At 40.2% G+C, this 19,441-nt stretch overlaps 1 protein-coding gene across 2 annotated transcripts in view; it reads left to right on the top strand.

Annotated features, from left to right (window-relative positions):
- The window catches only part of zgc:171482 (zinc finger protein), a 59,651-nt gene extending 47,883 nt beyond the window's left edge, over window positions 1-11,768 (top strand). For both annotated transcript variants that reach the window (XM_063491838.1, XM_063491837.1), the window contains one exon: window positions 10,284-11,768. In XM_063491838.1, the coding sequence (XP_063347908.1) occupies window positions 10,284-10,305 (22 nt within the window). In that variant the 3' untranslated portion in view covers window positions 10,306-11,768. The remainder of the gene's footprint in view (window positions 1-10,283) is intronic.
- The last annotated feature ends 7,673 nt before the right edge of the window (window positions 11,769-19,441 follow it).

Genomic DNA, 19,441 nt, shown 5'->3' with positions numbered 1-19,441 from the left:
CCTTTGAAATAGTTGTGTTAAAAATGGGTCCAGGTCAGTGACAACTGGCAGTCAGTTGCCATCTTCAAAGCAACTTGCAGCGATGAAACTCCAATAAGATGGTATCAGTCTGCTACCATCAGTCTGAGATTAAATGGGGTCAAGTTGGCAAATGCATGTAATCTGTTTGTGATAATAAGACGATTGACTATGATAAATTGGCAAAAATTGTAAATCTGTTGCCTTCTGCATGCACAAAAATTCACATTAACTACTTACTGCAGCAACCAGTTTTTCCTTTGTTGTAGTGACACGCAAAAAAGGCCATTTTCAGACATTAGTGTTACATTTCACATAAAGTCTTCATGCAATTTATGATTTTTCATTTGGATGATTCAGGCAAAAATGTTATAAAAACCAGTGGATGTTAACCAAAACCCACCCTTAACCCTAGATAGCTCACTAATCATCTGACGGCTGTTTAAAAAAAGGAGAAAGTGTGTCTACAAGTCAGGCACAGAGATAGAGGCAAAGTTTAACCACATTTTTTTCCTACCCACAGTGCTGTCTGGCCCTACTGTGATTTACTGAGATGCAAAGAAGCTTCTCACAGCGGTACAAATAGTATCTGATGTACTAATCAGAAGCTTGTGTGATTTGAAAATGAGAATTAGCAGGTCCAGTTTTGTAGTTGTTGAACTTTCATGATAAGTCGGGTAATAACCTTGAGTAACTCCGTGATTGCATTTCAGAATAGATGCTGCTCACTCGGAGGAAAAAGTATTTTTTTTTATACTTGGTGGTAAGACTGAAGGGCACAGAAGTGATTTCAGAAGTCACTGTTCATTTACTTCCACATACCAGTAAGCAAGGTAACTCAATCTAGTCAACCTTGATAAGAGCATAAGCTAAACTCCTGACATGTGCAATTGTTGAGTTGTATAATGTCTCTGTCCAGAGACAGTAAATCATGGGGAACCAGTGCCTCATAACTCTCTCCTTCTGTCAGTTTTACTGTCGCAAAGCAGAGAAGCGGGCAGACACACTGGAAGAGTCATACTTACGAGAGAGAATGAGAGAGTAAGCAAGACAGATAGGTACTAGAGAGACAGCACGCACCACAGACACCGAGAGACAGATGGGACGAGAGATGCAAACAGACACATTACGTTTGGGACAGAGGAAAAAGAAATAAAACGGGTATAGAAGACACAACAAAAGGCTGAGGAAAAAAACTGATAAGCAGGGACAGACAGACATAAAGCAATGAAGTAATACAGACCGAAAGATGCAGAGTAAAACAAAATCACAACAGAGTAAATCTCCTTAAACTGAACTGAAAGGTGGGACCAGAGATATGTGGAGCAAATATATAGTGGACAGTGAGATGAACCCATTGTTGCAGACAGCTGTGAGGTTTTACTACTTAAGATGGAGGTGATGGATTTACAGGGCATGATAGATGAGCCACTGAGGGAGAGGTACCAGGAAGATTTACAGGGAAACCACTGAAAGGTCACTGAAGAGAAACAGAGGAAGTCCCTCACACACTTTATCTGACAGGCTTCCAGGAAGGTTGTCAGAAACATAGTTTGCTGGATATGTCTGCAGAGTTCGTCTTTAGTCATTTTTTTTTTAGAACAAAGGCATTTACTCAGGTTTGTTCAAAACATTAGGGCATAAAGTTTATAACGCAATAAGTGCTTTAATCCTATAGGCATGAAAAAAATCTCTCATAAGACACTGTGTAGTCCTGTGAAAAAACCCACAATTCATTAGCTTATAAAACCAAGTTTAGCAGCAGTAACTTGAAATAATCATTTTCTGTATGATTTTATCTGCGTCTCACATCGTTGTGGAGGAATTTTGTCCCACTCTTCTTTACAGCTTTGTTTTGTTTAATTGAAGTTTGTGGACATTCATTAGTACACAGTTCTCTTAAGTTTCCGCCACAGTATTATACATTGGCTGGTTTGCTTGGGAGCACTGTCCTGTTGTATGTACCCAATTTTGACCAAGCTTTATCTGTCAGATGGATTGCCTCACATTTGACTCTAAATTACTTTGTTATTCAGGGGAATTCATGAGCTACACAGAGACTACAAATGGCCCAAGTCCTCTGGCTAAAAAATAAAACCCAATCATCACCGCTTCACTACTGCGTTTCACAGTTGGCATGAGGTAGTCGTGTTGATATGCTGTGTTTGCTGTTCACCAAGCATCTTCACTTTGGTCTTGTCTGTTCAAAAGACATTGTTCCAGAAGTTCTGTGCCTTGCTCTGTACTTTGCTTAACTAAGGCGCGCTGCCATGTCCTTTTTGGACAGAAGAGGCTTTAAACTGACAACCCTACCAAACAAGCCATACTTATTCAGTCGTCTTGTAATGTACTGTCATAAGGTTTAACATTTATCATGTTAACTGATGCCTGAACAGTCTGAGATGTCACTCTTGGGTTTTCTTTAAGTATTGCTATGAATTTGCTGGAACGTCCATTCATGGAGAAATTGTAGCACTGTGCTACAAACACACACCTAAATGCTCCAGAGCAGCAAAGTACCCCTGACTTTATAGAGGTGCTCACACTTGCTGATAATCACTCAATCATATGATTGGCAGGACCAGGCTTCAGTGTGTGTGCGTGTGTGTGTAGTTTAACAGAAGAAGTGTAGCAGCTTGACCATTTATAATGCAAAAATATTCGAAATTACCATCTTCTGTTTTTTTATTGCTATCGTTTAAAGTATGCAGTCCACGAGAGGGCCTTTATAGCACAAGCAATTTAAAAGTGTGACAGCTGTGAGCCCTTGTGGCATTATTGCATGCACATGCTAAATTCTGAAGTCTATGAAAGCAAAAACTGGTACTGTAAAAAGAGTCCTGCCAGCTCTGTTGCACTGCTGTTATCGATCCTCTGGGAAACAGAGAACAAGACCGAAGGTTCCACCTCATCAGTCTCACTTCCTCTGCCTTCACCCAGTCACTCAGATGAAACACAAAACAGCCGCCTGAATGTGTGTGTGTGTGTGTGTGTGTGTGTGTGTGTGTGTGTGTGTGTGTGTGTGTGTGTGTGTGTGTGTGTGTGTGTGTGTGTGTGTGAGAAACCAATAAATCTCTATAACGCACATCTCCTAACTGTTTCTACATCAGCACGCTTACCATTTTAGCCTTCGCAATAAAAGTGTAGCATCAGGTTTGGGTTTGATAGAAAATATTGCACTTTCACGTGTTATTGTGCTAAAAACATTTGAAAAGTGTTTTCCTGCTGACATAAAAGTGCAAACGCAGTTCTATGCACACACCAAGGCTGCAGCACAAATAAAAGACTAGACAACTTCTAAGGAATTGCTAGTTTAGATATGAATGAGGGCAGTGTGTTTTTTTCCTTTGCCTTAGAGTTGGTTTTGTTGGCTGGCTGGCACATGGCTTGAGTACAAATGTTTTTTTTACCAAGTCTGTTTCCTTTAAAAAACAAGCTGTCAAGATAAAAGGTCTTTTATATTTTTGTGCATCCCCTCGACCCCAAAAAGGATGAGCAGAGGAGAATGGATAGATAGATGGATGTGTGTTGAAATATGAAAAAACCCATGCAAAGGAAGCTTCTATGATTGTTCCTTTCACAAGACTGGATGGACAAGACTTTGGCAAACTTATGTGCAATCTTACACCCTAAGTTTAAATCTGTGTGTGTGTGTGTGCGTGTGTGTGTGTGTGTGTGTGTGTGTGTGTGTGTGTGTGTGTGTGTGTGTGTGTGTGTGTGTGTGTAATGTATGTGTGTTATTTCACACTCAGGATGAGCTTTGGCTTGTGTAAGGAGCTTTCCAAAAAGCACGGCTGACAGCGGCAGGGGATTAGCTCTCACCGAAGAAACATCCATGAAAAATGCGTGTGTGCGTCTGCGTCTGTTTCTGTGGAGTTTGTGTACGAGCGTGTGCTGTTTGGCATTAGGAATGTGTCACCGTAAAACAACAAGAGATTTCTGTATTCTTTAAACAGCTGGATGCATCAACCTGCCAGCTCTCCCTATCAGTACTGCCTGTTTCATACACAGTCAGCTGCAGGTCAGTTGAAATGCTGCAGAGTCCAAGCAGTTGCTTCAGACTGGCTGTTGTAATTGGACCTGTACAGGATGATAACAGCAGAGATATAACTTGATAAACTGGATGGAAGGCTTCCACACTTTACAGTATGTTGCAATTAAATTGATGCACCAAGCCGGCCAGGAGATAGAGACACAAGTAGGCAGCAGACAGAACCGAAACAGACAGATGAGCATTAGATCCCCGTGTTGGTTTCTAACTCGAGTACTGCGTGCTAATGGCTAAGTAGAAAAAAGTGAAAATTAAAGAAGGAACATAAGGCCATCAACCGACAAAAGCTGAGCTGGGTTTTTTTGCAGCCCTACTGCTGTGTAAAAATCTGGGAAGTCTTCGCATGATGGGAAGCAGCTCCCAGCAGAGACTGCAATCCTGCACTCATAGCATGGGTAATATGAGATCAACTTTTAAAACTTCTATGCAACTTTTTGCCCCACAAAAAAAAAATAATAATAATAATTTTAATGGCTGACATACAACACAAGTTAATCTAATGAATGCAGGTGTAGCCTGTATATGCTACAAATACAAAACCGAAGATTATAAATGACTGAATTAATAATTAGGATGTAAAAATAAAGAAATAGTTTGTTGTGAAGTGTGCAGGGCGAACTGAGTAGTCTCCCATCCTGAGCAGGTCTGGTTGTACGGCTTGTTTGTATTGCTGCCAGTTAGCAGCAGGGTGAACGGACTTTGGACGGTTTTCCATGTAGAAGCAGGAGTCAGCTACTTTTGAATCTTGGTCCAAAGCAGATGTGCCGGTACACAGACACACTATAGTATTTATCAATTATTTACTCTACAGGTATAACTTCCTGTTTACTGTGAACTGTTTGTCAAGGATTTGCACTGGAAACACTAATTTCTTTTCACAAAGTTGTCAATTGCAAGAAACAGCCGAATACACCAACACTAATGTGTCATATTTACCCTTTTATAATTGGAATTGCATTACCTCCATACAAATATTGCATTATTTACAGTTTCCATAAAAGAGATTTTATATTACCCAGACAGTAAATGTAAATAAAATTCACTATGATGATTTATAAAAGCTTTCAGGAAAGGTTAGAGCCAGATAACTGTTTTGAGTTTAAACCATTTACCTTCAGTTCCTCAGCTTATGTTCTCCAATTAAAGCCAGCTAAATTATTCACTGCTCTCTCTCTCTGTGTCTTTGCTCCTGCTGAGATGTGTCTGAAGGCTGGAGCAGTGAGAGCTGCATCAGGTGTGCACCACACAGTTGTTCACAGTTGACCAACACAGTATGCGCTGTTGCAGGTGGATAGCACTCAGTTAACAAGCCAGAAACTTTGCCTCTATCTCATTTTTTAATATTTTTATTATATATTTTAACGTGTTTTTCACAATTAAATGTCTGTCTTTTTAAATTTTAATTAATTTCTATAATCAAATCTAGAATATTAATCAAGAGTACTACTTTGAGCGGTTTGGGCTTGCAAAACTTCTATTAAAGAATTCATAATTGACATAAAGACTACCTTAAAGGCTTTTTTAAGGCTATTTTCCAGTAAATATAAAGCATACTGACAGATCCAGATAAGATTCTGTGTGTCTAAAGATACACTGAAAGTAAAAAGTAAACAAAGAAAGGTCACTAATTACCTACTTGGAACCAAGTGAAAACCAAGTGCAGTAGAGTGTATTTCACTTGATGTTAGCTGTCAGTATGGTTATAATATATACTTATTCTCTGACCAATGACACTGCCTGAGCTTTAACTGCCCATTTAATATTGTTTCCATTCACATCGCCCACTAGATTTGCATGGCCTTTGCTTTCTGGGCACTTTGTTTTGATATATTTCGACCTCTGGCTTGCTTTAATGTGTGTTTATGTGCACCGTGTGTACTTTTGTATGATGATGCTGATGCTGCCGTAGGCCCCAGAGGTATGATGGTGAGGTCTGGGACAATCCATTTAGCCTACTCACCCTGGTAATTATTTAGCGTCAGAGAACACAGACACAAAATAGACTAATGCACATTTAAAAGGGAAAGGCTCAGAGAGGGGGTGGCAACGACTGTTGGAGATTACAGTGCTTATTGTAAGATAAATCCCATGCAAATGGTTGACTTATCGACCTGCTAATAGGCCAGGCTTGCTATATGTATGCATGTGTAATAGCCCCAGCAATGTGTGTGTGCATCCTCTCACTGCTTGAGGCGAGGAAAAGGTTAATTCAGGATTCATCGGTTGGCTCTCGTCTCACATGCCCCCTCTGTCACACTTGAACACACAAACACTCAGAGGTAGGCTCATGCCTTGGGCTCTTTTCATCTCCCCCAGAGGTATTTGTCCTTGTCTTCCCTTACACCTTACACCTGAAAATCAAGACAAACAGGCAGACTTTGTATGCACACACACACACAAGTACACACAAGCTTACGCATACACCCCCCTGGGTGTTGCTGTCCGTTAACTTAATAAGGTAAGGGTGAAAAGGGTGAGTTTTATTTATTTGATTTTTATTTTTTTAGGGTGGTGGTTTGTGTTGGGGGATGGGGTTAGCCGGATCATGCGTGAACCATGACTCACATCGCTGCTCCCTTTGCAACTGCCACTGCTGAACTGTATACCTGACACGCAAAAACACACACACGCATCCAAAGCGTGCCAAGGTGACCTTCACATCCTCACTAACACCTCCCTCGGACACACAGGCTCGTGCACTCCTTCTGCCCTCTTTCGCACACACATTCTCATCCTCATATATCTTACATCCCACATGTGTGGCCCTGGGAGAGATTATTGGATTAGTCTATTTATTAACAACCCCATCCACTCACAGACCGTGACCTTTATTTGTACCCCTTCCCCAGCTTCACCTTCTAGTGTCCTGCTGCTTTTCTTGGCTCTGCCATCTTTCCAGCCTTCATCGTTCTATTCCTCACCATGTGACACCTTGCTCATACACTGGACTAATAAAAGTATGGCAGGGCTTTTTTCAAGGAAAGTCATCACCACTAAAATGTTTTCTTGACTGGATTAAATTGATTCAATCATAATAAATATTTTTTGTTAAGTAAATGTTAAAAAGAAACAGGAAAGCGCTTACAAATTTACTATGTCAAAAGCACTCAATGTAACAGTTGAATGCATTATGCAAAAGGGAGGAACATGTTGGGTGTTTGTGTATTCACTACAAACTCAGCAGATCCCCCGACCATGTTGCTCTATAGAAACAGACCCGCCAGGGGACATTTTCCAAACAATATGATAAATAACCTGGTAATTAATGGAAGTTGGAACCTGCAAGTTCAAACATATTATTGAGCAAACATAGCATACAGACCTGAATTTAAATGCAATTACAATTCCCTCACATTTACCCAGGGAAAATTTCAAACCATAATATAAATCCTAGAAACCATTCACAGCCTTTACTTTACTTAATTATTTTATGGAAAATAAAGCTCCCTGAATCGGTTATTACACTGCCCTTTATGAAATTGCTTTATACTTACAAGAAATAAATGAATAAAGTCTGCCACTGGCTTTCAAGCATCAGGGGAAAAAGCTCCTTGAGTAAAAAATATATATGTACCTCTCGCACCATAAGATGTGATAGAATTGCTCAAACATGCTGTAGTGTGTATCAATTATTTATTGTACAGGCATGACTTCCCATTTGAAGTTATTGTGAAATGTTTGGCACGGCTTTGCGCACTGCATGCACAAATTTTTTAAAAGGCTGAGCTCCATATTGCTTTATTAAACAACTGGAGACATGCCCTTCACATGGCAGTCACAGGAAAACTGTGAAATAGGATGTTTTGACCTTGTGCAGCACTGAACATGTTAAAGGTGCTAGCAATATTATTGTGCGTTCATATGAAAACCAACTGTAAAAGCTGAAGGACATGGGGTGGAAATTTATTGTGGATTTGTTGTAGTACATATTTGTGCCACCAGGTGGAGCCTGTCACTGTTGATGGAGTTAAAAGGTGTACCTGCTGACAGGTTGTAAATTGTAAAACACGTGAGTCTTCCTGCTAGTGAAGTAAAAAAACATCGTCCGCTTAACTGTACCAGTCTAATGATTTATTTAACACAAAGATTTTAAAAAATCTGGTAGCTTTCTCGTTTAGCCAACTACCTGAGGCTGAAGCTAACAACCGATGAACTTATGCGATAGCAAGGTGAGTTCGTCTGTCCCTCCACAGAATGATTGGTCAGATGTTAGCAAAATGGCGTTTGTACTGGATTTGACTTTTTAATGAATTTAATGAATACAGTCTTTCTGTACTTGACACATTAAAATAACCAGTAACCTGTGATGTATCATCAGCCGGATAAACATCGTCATCATTAACGGTATTAATGCTCGGGATCAAGAAAGAATGTCAAACATTTGCTGATGGAACCTCCTAAAATATGAAGATTGTTTGAATAAATATCATTCCACATCTGAGTGGTCGCAAGAATCAATAAATGTAAACTAATTAGAATCAACCATAAACTTTAAACCTGATGTTAAATGACGAGGGGATGCTACACAGTGGTGAGCATGGTCCTTTGAGACGTGTTCCTGCCATCAAATTCAAAATGGGTATTATTTATTTATTCAGAATAAATTGTTTATGCTGCATTTAAACGGCTGCATTTTGTTTTGTTCAGTGTCCCAAGTGCTTGGATTGGGATTTGTAGAATGGTCAAAACAAAAATCTCTGGATAAAATTATTTGTTTAGATAATTGTTTTGTGTATCAATAACACCTTTTATGTATGATGTTTACATATTTATGTAGAATGTACAAAGAATTTGGATTCAGGCCCTTTCTTTCTATCAGCTTACATCATTCTGTTGACTTTCTTTGACCCCTTCTTCTACCCCACAGTGTTTTCGCTCTGCCCCTCCCATCTTGTTGCCCTCCCACCCCTCCTTGCTGCTACCTGTCCCCTCAGAGAGAACAATACAAGCTACCAGAGTCGTGCCCTCCACTCTTCAGAGAATCTAACGTGCTAGATGAATCCTGACAGACCAGACAGGGTGTAGAGGCCACTGTTTTAACAGCCATTACCGGAATAGGTGCTGACAGCTATGGTGCCCATGAATCCTCTCTCTTTCTCTCACTCCATTTCAGCTGGCAACGTGTGTGTGTGTTTCTGTGTGAGCGGAGGAGATCCTGGGTGGGTGGGGACAACAGCCCAATTAGGACAGGAATGACAGTTTAACAAGGACTGAGCTGAAAATGGTGGAATTTGTTGTGGTTTTCGGGGGACATGTTGTCAGACTCAGACTGATACAGACGTATGAAGCCAAACATCTCATTTTCACTTGACTTTTATCTCAGTTTGTGGAAGTTTAGCTCATACTGGAGAGAAAACCACTCAAAACAGCATCATCAAAGTTAAAAGGCACCTCAAACTGACGAGAGGAACAATTACAAAACAGCGTCGCCGAGATGAAGGAAGTGTTGCGCATTATTGTTGAGATTTCTGTTATGACATTTAGAAAAGTGAAATACCAAGCACTCATTTCATTTTCTCAAGATCAGCTGTGGGATTTCTCAAGAATTGAGTCCTTTAAACACCCTGCCCTAAAAATGCCTACTCAGTTAGGTGTGTGTTGCGTGGCGTGATCTTCAATCCGATTTATCTCCTTGTTTTAATTAAATGCGGCATGTTTGCCGCCGCACTTGCTTTGTTTCGTGGCGATAAAGCCGCAGAATGCAGCCGCAGCAGCCGTCATCGTGAAAAACAATCAGCGGTTCAAGATAAAGGCCAAATCCACAGTAATTACCGCACCTTAAACATGAGGGTTTATGCTCGTATCTTTCCTCTTTGTTTCAATTTGGAGTATAGCCAGATAGAAGGCTGCTGTAATTATGAGAAGATTGTGAAACCGGATTATTGGTTAATGCTTTACATAAAGTCGAGCTGTCACTCCCGGTAAAAGGGAATTCTTTTCAGTGCAGCAGATAATACGATATAATAACAGCAATGCAAGGTTACAATGTCTCGTTATATTACAAATGACGACTGCGCTATATGAAAAACGGCATGAGACGCGGATTTACAGGTAAATTAAATTGCTTCCCCGGGACCAAACATATCAGACACTAAAATATCTTTCGCCCCATGGGCTTGATATTCCCTGTGGTTAAAGAGCCCTGTCTTGTCGGATCTGCCTATGTCAGAGACAGAACACGACTAACAAATTCTTTTCTGTGTTTTGTTTTCAGCCTGAAGCAACACCAGCAGTAAGCCAGAGAGACAGGCCACTCTGGAAAGAAGTGATGAAGACAGAGATTATTGGAATAAACAACTTCCGAAAAGAGGACTTGTCTTAGTATGCGAGAGTATGCGAAAGTAGTGCAGTGCAACTTCAGTATGCGTGTGTTTGTGTATATAACCTATATGTGTGTCATAGGCACTTATGCACACATCTGCAGTACGAGTGCGTGGGTCATTGTGAGTGTGTTAATTTCTATCTTTGATCAAAAAATAATATATCTTTGAGATTTATTCAGCACCTTCAATGAGTTCTAAACACCGGCGGCCGTCAGAAGACCTGCGGCTGCGTATTGCCATGTAATTCCAGTGTGAACCACAATCCTGAAATTGAAATGATGTCAGTGCATTGCTCGGAGTGGTGAAAACCATGACAATGATCGTCACAGAACAGCAGTTACAGTAACCATGTAACTAGCAGTCCCCCGCCCCCAAGTGCTCTGACCGTGAACCAAGTCTGACCAGAATCTTGCGTTTCAACGTGTATTTAATATGCAGTGATGCTGACGGTGCCGTGAGCGCGGCTCACTTTCAGACCACTTGAGACCTTCTCAGGCCCAGACTTTCAAGGACAAGAAACTTCCCGACGACCTCAGCCATTGCAGATTGCATGAATTTCCATAACTTCAAAAAGCTGTTGGTTTGAATCTAGTGTTGTCTATCAATTGCGGATGTGCCACTTTGAAACCCATTTTCACATATGCCAAAATAATCAAAACCTGAAGATAAAAGGGAGAGGAAAGTAGCAAAGAAACTATTGAACTTCTACTCTGAAGAGGGTCTGTGCAACTCTGTGAATCATCTACTGCTCAAAACATTCCCATAGCACTAAATACTGATGTCAGATGCAGTCTGGAGGTGATAAAAAAAATCTTTCTGAGAAGGGCAACATGTAGATATATTTTTTATTTTTCTGTTACTGCCAGAATAAAGAAACTTCACACTCATGTAGCAGCCACTGTACAATACAACTGGGGTGTAATTCAATGCATGCAAAGTGTAGAACATTGCATTCACTTGCCTTCTTGAAACCTACTTCTTGCGCATTTTGGTAATAGCGCTGCTTTGTAGTGATAGCTAGGTAATGAATTAATGCACATGCTTGTACCTGAACAAAGAAATCACCTTTTAGTGCTGAACTGCCTTCATCTCAACATCTTACCAATTCATCAAAAAAATAAAGAGGAGAGCCTTTTTAGATATTAGTCCAGTAACCACTGCACAACAACCTCATTCGTAAGTGTCTTCAGGCTGAAGTGTGTTTCAACAATGGTCTGTAGCACCACAAGAAGACGTGCTCCACTTTCCCATGCTGACACATCACATTGGCCATGAGCAGGGGAAAAGACTGAGAAATACAGCAGTCGATGCAAAGCTGCCCTCTGTTTGTTCTTGTTGGTCATCTGTAAACACATTAAAATGTTGTTTTTTTCTTTTCTATTTTGCTTATTTCGCGGTGAAGAGAGTGAACTACATATTACTTGATTAGAAGCTATTTTTCTTCTGGAGATATATGGTTGAGATATATGGTTTTTATGCAATCGTGCTAATAGTAACAACCATACAATGTGGGTTTGAAGTGAAATAGTTCAACAAAGCAAAAAAAGCGGTTTGTGTAAATAAAGCAGTAGCGACAGGTGAAGTTCGTGTTTTAAGTAGTACAGGATTTTTGTATTCATAGTGTTTATCTCCACTGAGCCACAGATGATAAGGGAAATGTTTCTTATAATATTGAAAAATACAAATATGTTGGCACTGGGATGAGAGTCTTTTGTTGGGTCATGTTTTTCATAGATAAACATAAGTGAAAATAAAGTAATGGTGACTCAAAGGGTCGGCGATGATGGACCAAAACTCTGTGTTTGGAAGCCAGTGAGTCATCACATTCATTTAGAGGGACTCTGATAACCGTCATTTTCATGAGGAAAACTGCAGTCGCTATAAAGACAGTGCCCGCAGAGAAACATCTGAAATGCCAGTGGATTCCTAAAACTGCCAAAACAACAAAGTTGGACTACAAACCGCTGGATATTTTTATACCATAACAAAACCACAAAAACAAGAAGTCTGTTTTTTGCTTGGCGATGAGCATCGTGACTGTTCTGATGACTATTTACACTGACTTCATTCTTTCAAACACTAGTGTATTCACAATAGAAGTGATGTCTGTGTGTGACGATATCACAGTCTGTGCAGATGACGACTGCGCCATGAGTCACATATTTTAGCAGATGTTACATAATATATGACAGAGATGTATCTATGGGTAGGAACTGTGTGATATGATGCTTGCGGGTGGGTGTCTGTGAATCTATCAACTGTGGAAGCCTTGCTGCGAGCTATGCAGCCTGAGCACATTTGTAAACACACACGATGATGAATACAATGGTACCTACAGTATATCTATTTTCTCTTCCAAAAACCACAAGTGTGTATTCCTTTTTCTGACTGTGTGTGCCACCATGAATACATCTGAAATGTCCTCTTACTTAAGCATTCATCTGTCATCACACTGCTCAACTTCACAATTTGCAGTAACAAATAAGACCTCAGTCAGACAGCCCTGGAAACTGGTTGGCAACCCAGTTGTCAGGGAAAACTGTATTCCCCAACTAGCTGGTGAGTGGTTGCCTGCTGTAACTAGCTGAAATCGGTTGCAAAACGCACACATCACTGAAAAAACCTTCTTGTGATTGCTTTGGTTGCTGGCACATTGCTCCAGTCAACCATAGTTTGCATGGAGACTTGTGTTGTCTGCAAACACTCTTTGAAATTTGAAAGCATGACACAAACTGTTAACAAACCTTTCACCTTCAAAGTGAAAGTTGTACCGTAGCCTTGCAACCAACACCTTTCAAAATCTGCAGCTTTTTCAAAGAGCGTCACACTTTCACTGGGAGAGCAGTTAGTGCTTGGACCAACAGGCAATATTTCCACACTACAGCCTACTGCTGATCAAACCAATTGCAAGGACCACCTACGATTGCAAGTAAGTTTTCGATGCAGCACTTTATAACCAGTCTTTATAACCAGTTTTGCCTAGTGACTTCCAGGAGCAACCTGAGACCCGGTCAGGGAATTCACATTTTTCCATAGGATTCGAAGCTTGCCAGGCTAACTGGTCACTAACCAGTCTCCAGGGCTGTTGATTGGGGCTTTAGCAATCGATTTCACAGACAGCCAGCAACCACTCACCAACAAATTGGGGAATACACACTTTTCCCTAGCGACAGATAGTTGCCTGCGGTCTATAGGACCTGAGTGACAGATCTAAATCATTTCGTTTATCGACGAATCTCATCACTTTCTTTGCCACTTCCTTCTCCAGACTGACTTTTTACATGCTCCTTAGACAAATTATAATACAGCACATTAGACAAAGACAAAGGTGTTGTGTCGTTTTATACACTTATACACATAATTGTAGTTGAAATTGTGGGTCAAAAGCATTATTCCTTATACTGCAAAATCTGACTCTGAAAAGAATTTCTATATTAATAGTCACATTGATAATCATTTATGATAATAATTCTACTAAATTCATACAGGTTCTACTTAAAGATTTTAACCTCCAACCAATATTATTACTATTTCTTTATTATTTATTTATTTATTTTTCAGGAATGAAACCATGTTCTCGCAAAATGGTATCTGCTGAAATATCAGCTTTTACTTTATGGCTATAAATTCCACCAACCATAACCAATCTACAGATCAACATATCATGCAGATTTAGCTGATGTTCTTATTCCTGCCAGATTGCTAGAGGCTCTTATAAATACACAAGCTGTTATACCTGTATGTTCACCATGGTGACGGCTCATTATTAAAGTAGGAAGCATGTAAAAAGGGAAAAAATTCATGGCCGGGGACTGAACACTGTGTGTTTGTCATTTGTGTGTGTGTGTGTGTGTGTGTGTGTGTGTGTGTGTGTGTGTGTGTGTGTGTGTGTGTGTGTGTGTGTGTGTGTGTGTGTGTGGAATAAAAGCAGAAAATGCTGGAAGGTTTTGTATGAAAACGAGTCGAAGGGAAACAAACAGCCTTAAAGTTTGGTTCCCAAAATAGTTTATGTAGATGCGGAGTAACAGAGGAGCAAAGTCTGGGTGGGGTGTGCCAAGAGCAACCTCACAAGCACACACAGATGCTTTCTTTAAACTTTTATTTAAATAAATGAGCATAATAACTTGCTGAGTGGAGCGAGGCTGAGCTGCAGGAAATCTTTATCATATATTGTTGTAATTTTCTTCCTAGAAACCAAATTGTTATTCCAAGCAAAAAGGAAAGAAAAAGAAGAAGAAAACAGAACACTAATTGCATAAAAACAAGTGCAAGAGAAAGGGAGAAGAGGAAGCAGCAGGTGGGAGAGAGTATCAGTGTAAACAGCAGCCGCTGAGCACTAGTAATGGTGCGATGTAGTCAACAGGAGATGAGCTAAATAAAATATTAATTCTGGTATTATGTCATTTGCACTGCACTACCCAACCTCTGTGTACTAGTCAGTGGGTATGAGAATACTAGGCCATCGCTCCACTTAGGCAGCAGTAGGGTATGCTATCTGAGCTCATCCATATTCATGACCCTATCACTGTAACCCCATGTTCTACTGGGATGGGTTTTTGAAAAGGAAATCTCTTCACTGTAGGTGCAGTTCACAGCTCGCTTTCTTCTAGTCCTGCCATGACCCGGCATCACCGTGGAGTTTACTCTGAATTAACTGCAGTAATCAACTTAAAAGACATCAAGGGATATCAGTGAGTCACACTGATGGTACCCAGCGATTTTACAGTTATCTCTCTGCGACAGCGTGCAACCACCCCATTATGAGAAGCATGTGTTGAAAATGTCACAATAAAAATTTGGTACGTCTCCAGCTGACATTTTAAAGGACATGTGTGGCACAGGGTGTGAACAAAGCTAAATCCCACACTGAGTCCATGAGTGTGTACCGACACCACGTCTTAAATTTGCAAAGGAGCTGAATCGAAAAAGGCAGACTTTCAGGGGAGATTGTTCTAAACTTTTCTTTGATTTGACAATACTTTTATTTTGTTGAAGAATAACAATGCCTGCCTTGTGGAAAAGGTTATGCTGACTGAAACCAGAGTGAATTTAATTATTAAAACCTCTTAGCAAGGACAGACAATAAAACATTTAATAAATAATAAAAGAGTTTTTGTTTTCTCTTGTTACACAAATACGTCAGTACAAAATTAGACATCTAACCTAAATATTTCACCAAATCAAAGGCAGACTTGGACTTTCTCCCATTTTATCATGTTGCATGCTGTGCCTATGCACACTAGCTGTCAGCTGTGATGATGTGAACCCCAGACAGCCCAGGAGCAACAGATTTCCACTCTGGTGCTCTGCTCCATGCATCAGGCTGTTGTACTTATAGCCTGTCAGAGCCTCCCTGTCTAAAAATCATCCTAGCTATTACAATATTGAGCCCACAGCCTCTGCTGGTTCCTGAGACAGCACCTCATAGGCTGGTGGGTAACAGCCAGACACATATGCAGCAGGCTAAACTGAGAGCATCTGCATTAAAACCAGACAACTAATGATAATGTGATAATTCTTAAAGGCAGAAATGAGTGTTATCTTGCAGCAATGACCAATCTGTCCAGGCTGACTTATTCTAAATGGGCAACAGGCAGCCTTTAGACCATGTCCACATTAACTGTCCCTTTAAAGGTCAGAGCAGTTGGGATACATGACAAGGATAAATCATGCATACATAAACGGAAGAACATTTAATAAAATGTACAGTTCTGGATGAGTCGCAGTTGCAAACCTTCCAATCCATTTTCTATCCACGCTGCAGGGGCTGCAGTGTAAGGACAGACGCCCACCCTGCTCTCCTCCAGCTCTTTTGGAGGAACACTGAGGTGTTCCCAAACCACCTGAGAAACATCATTTCTCCAGCATATCCTGGCTCTCCTCTCAGTTGAACAATCCCCCAAAAAACCATTTCACCTTGGAGCCTTCCGGGAGACTTCCTTGCCTGATAATCAAACCACCTTCTTTTGATGTGGAGGAATATAGTGGCTGTTACTCTCCCAAATAATCAAGGTCCTCAATCTAAGGGAGAGACCAGACACCCTTCATAGGAAGCTCATTTCCACCATCTGCACTCTCATTCCTTCGGTCACTACCCACAGCTCGTTGCTATAGATGAGGGTGGGAATGTAAATTGACCTGTAAATCAACAGCTTCACTTTGATGCTCTCTCTTCACCACCTTCTGCTCTCACTCGTAAACAAGAACCGGAAAGGTTTGAAGCACTCCACCTCCGGCAGTGACTCACTCCAAAACCAGAGTGGGCACCCATTTCCCACTGAGAACCCTAGCTCCATATTTGTAGGTGCTAATTCTCAGTCACAGATTAAGGCTTTTAATACAAAAACAATCAGAGAGCACAAATCTCCCTAAAGAGCAAGAGCTTTACTAAAACTTTGATGTTTTATGATGTTTTTGCTACAATGTGATGACATCAACCTGTTAAGGCATCATTGTGCCACTATAGGGCTTCATATTGAAAAAGTGTGTTGTACAGCTCTCTCCATGCCCTTTCATGTGATATTTTACAATATCGTTTATTGATTTTTTTTTCTCACTTTAACCTTGGGTGCTAACAATGAAGGTCAAGGTCAAATGGTTAGCCAAACTAGAAACTCATTTCCCCTAAGGAACAATATATTTTTGTGAAGTTTGAAGACGATCCATAAAAAATTGTGAGTATCATTTGGCGTGACCTTGACCTGATTTTCACCTAAATTAAATCAGCGTGACCTCCTATTAATATGTACACACAAAAAATCTGAAAATGATATCTTGAAGACCTTGGACCCTAGACTGCTAACATTTAGACATACAAATGGAATGTGTGGCATTTCAGTGTCGTTTACAACATTACTTGGTTATTTAAGGATGTGAGTAAGAATTTCAAATTAATTGAGTTGCGCTCTATTCTAACACTTCAAGAGATTTTTTGTTCTTCTTTTATCATTTATTATTATTAATATTCTGTTAGTTAGTGTCTTTTTCAGACAAAGACACTGTTACTCAATGTAACACTGGGACAGTGGCATTTGACAGCATGACAGGCTTCTTAATTAAAAGGCTGCTGAAAAATTAAACATCTGGACACCATTTGCGGTCCGGGATGAAATCAAAAATCAAGATTACTACTAAAATGTCAAGTGCCAGATATCACAAAACCTCAAAAAGTGTGGGAAATGAGCCAGAAGGACTGTGGTTAATGATAATATTCTCTTAAGTGTATGAGTCATCGCTCAGTAACCCACCTCCACCCCACTTCCCTTGTTGATAAGGCGAAATGAACTTTGAGTACAACCCAAGTGTTTACATCAATGCGCCTGTTGCGAATTTGTGTCCCATCTGCCTTTGCGAGTGAGGCCAATTGCTACATAATAATGAAATTATATCAGGGGTAATGCTGACAGATTGCCTCAGTGCTTTTAACCTTGTTTTAAGCCAAGACAAAAGGCTGTGGCTCCAGTCAAGCAGAGATATTGTTTTGGCTTCTGTTATAATCCAAATCTGTCTCTTGCTGTTTTTCAAATGGGGAAGCTTTGCCAAGCGCCAAACAATTCTTGGGTAAAAGCTTTTTGTTGTTCCTGCTCTGTGGCCGGCCAGAGCATCTCCAATTAAAACTGATCTGACACATTCACTGTTTTAGCCCTGAAACACGTACACTTTGGGAGTTGTGCTTCTGTACGTAAAATAAGTGTGCGCCAGTGTTCCCAGCAAATTAATATGCATGTGTGCACAGATAACGTTTATTTACTTCACTTTTTTGCATATTTCTTTGCTTATTTTTGTCTCCCTGAGTATCTGCGCGACAGATTTATGTGAAAGTTTTGGCAAATAGTATATGCTATGTGCATGGGCCCTAAAAATTCATTAAAAGCTGCTCACTCAATCTAAAAGCTGTTTTACCATCAGGGAGACCTTTATGACAAATCAATCTTGTTCCTAGTAAGTCATCCAATTTAAATAAAACAGGCACAGAATGCAGACGAGCCGACATCTGGTTCAAATAAATACTGAAACTTACCACCTACCAAAGCTAATTTACCTGACACACTTGGTCTTTTTTTCTCTTTTAGTTACATTAAATCAAAGGAACTAAGTTTAGAAATGTTACAGGGATGGCCCACAATACCTTCCAGACACTTCCAAACTAGGCTGTACATAAACTGGGCCAGTAAGGCAGCATTTGGCCTAATACAGTATGTATCTGGGCCTCGACTCAGGAGGGGGACAGACAGTGCAATAAGTCTGTCAGCTGACGGCTACATCTGATAACCCCCTCCTGTGACTGCTGTCATCTCAACATCCTGTTCCCAGCCTGCAGAGTGTACTCCAAACCAGGGATCTCAATCTGTAACCAGCATGCAGACATAAACACATATACATCCACAGGCAGCCTGTTTGCAGCTGAAATTATGGGTTGTCAAAGCCTAGTCAGAAGCCCCTTTCCCAACTAAACATCCTTTTATCTTCCTTTTGTAATAAATGAAGAATCAGTAACCAATACTAGACTTTTAACACAGCCATGTTTGATTTTCTTTTTTTCATTTTACTGACAGATATAAGTTGGAAAAAAAGAAAAAGATGAAAAGAAGGAAAGGCTAATGTTTTTCCTTAACACATTTGCATCTTCTGGAGCTGCCTCACCACTATGTGCAATTTTATTTTATTTTCAGGCCTCAAGTAACAGCAGCAGCTCCGGTCTGAGTTCTTCAGTTATCAGTAAGCAGGGTGGCTAGAAAGGTTCGAAAGAAAATCAAACAATCAGCTGATTTTAGTTCATATGCTCAGAGGAGGAGATAATGACATTACTTTTTCTTTTATTGCACAAAAGGACAAGAAAAAGTTCAAACTGCCTACAGGACAAAAAAAAAATGAATTTTCCAGCAAGCAGGATTTCAGCTCTTTGCATTAGCATTAGCCATTAGCCCAGTGCTAAATATATTTCACATCTCTGTACTTGTATTTCCACAGTTGGCACAAATTATGCCCAAGGTATCAGCGTATACCTTTCTGTTTGTGGTTACTATGCAACAAAATGGGTAAAATGTCA

This window comes from Pelmatolapia mariae, linkage group LG13 (genome assembly GCF_036321145.2).
Source record: "Pelmatolapia mariae isolate MD_Pm_ZW linkage group LG13, Pm_UMD_F_2, whole genome shotgun sequence".
Taxonomy (NCBI): domain Eukaryota; kingdom Metazoa; phylum Chordata; class Actinopteri; order Cichliformes; family Cichlidae; genus Pelmatolapia; species Pelmatolapia mariae.
This window is presented reverse-complemented; position numbering and strand designations above follow the sequence as displayed.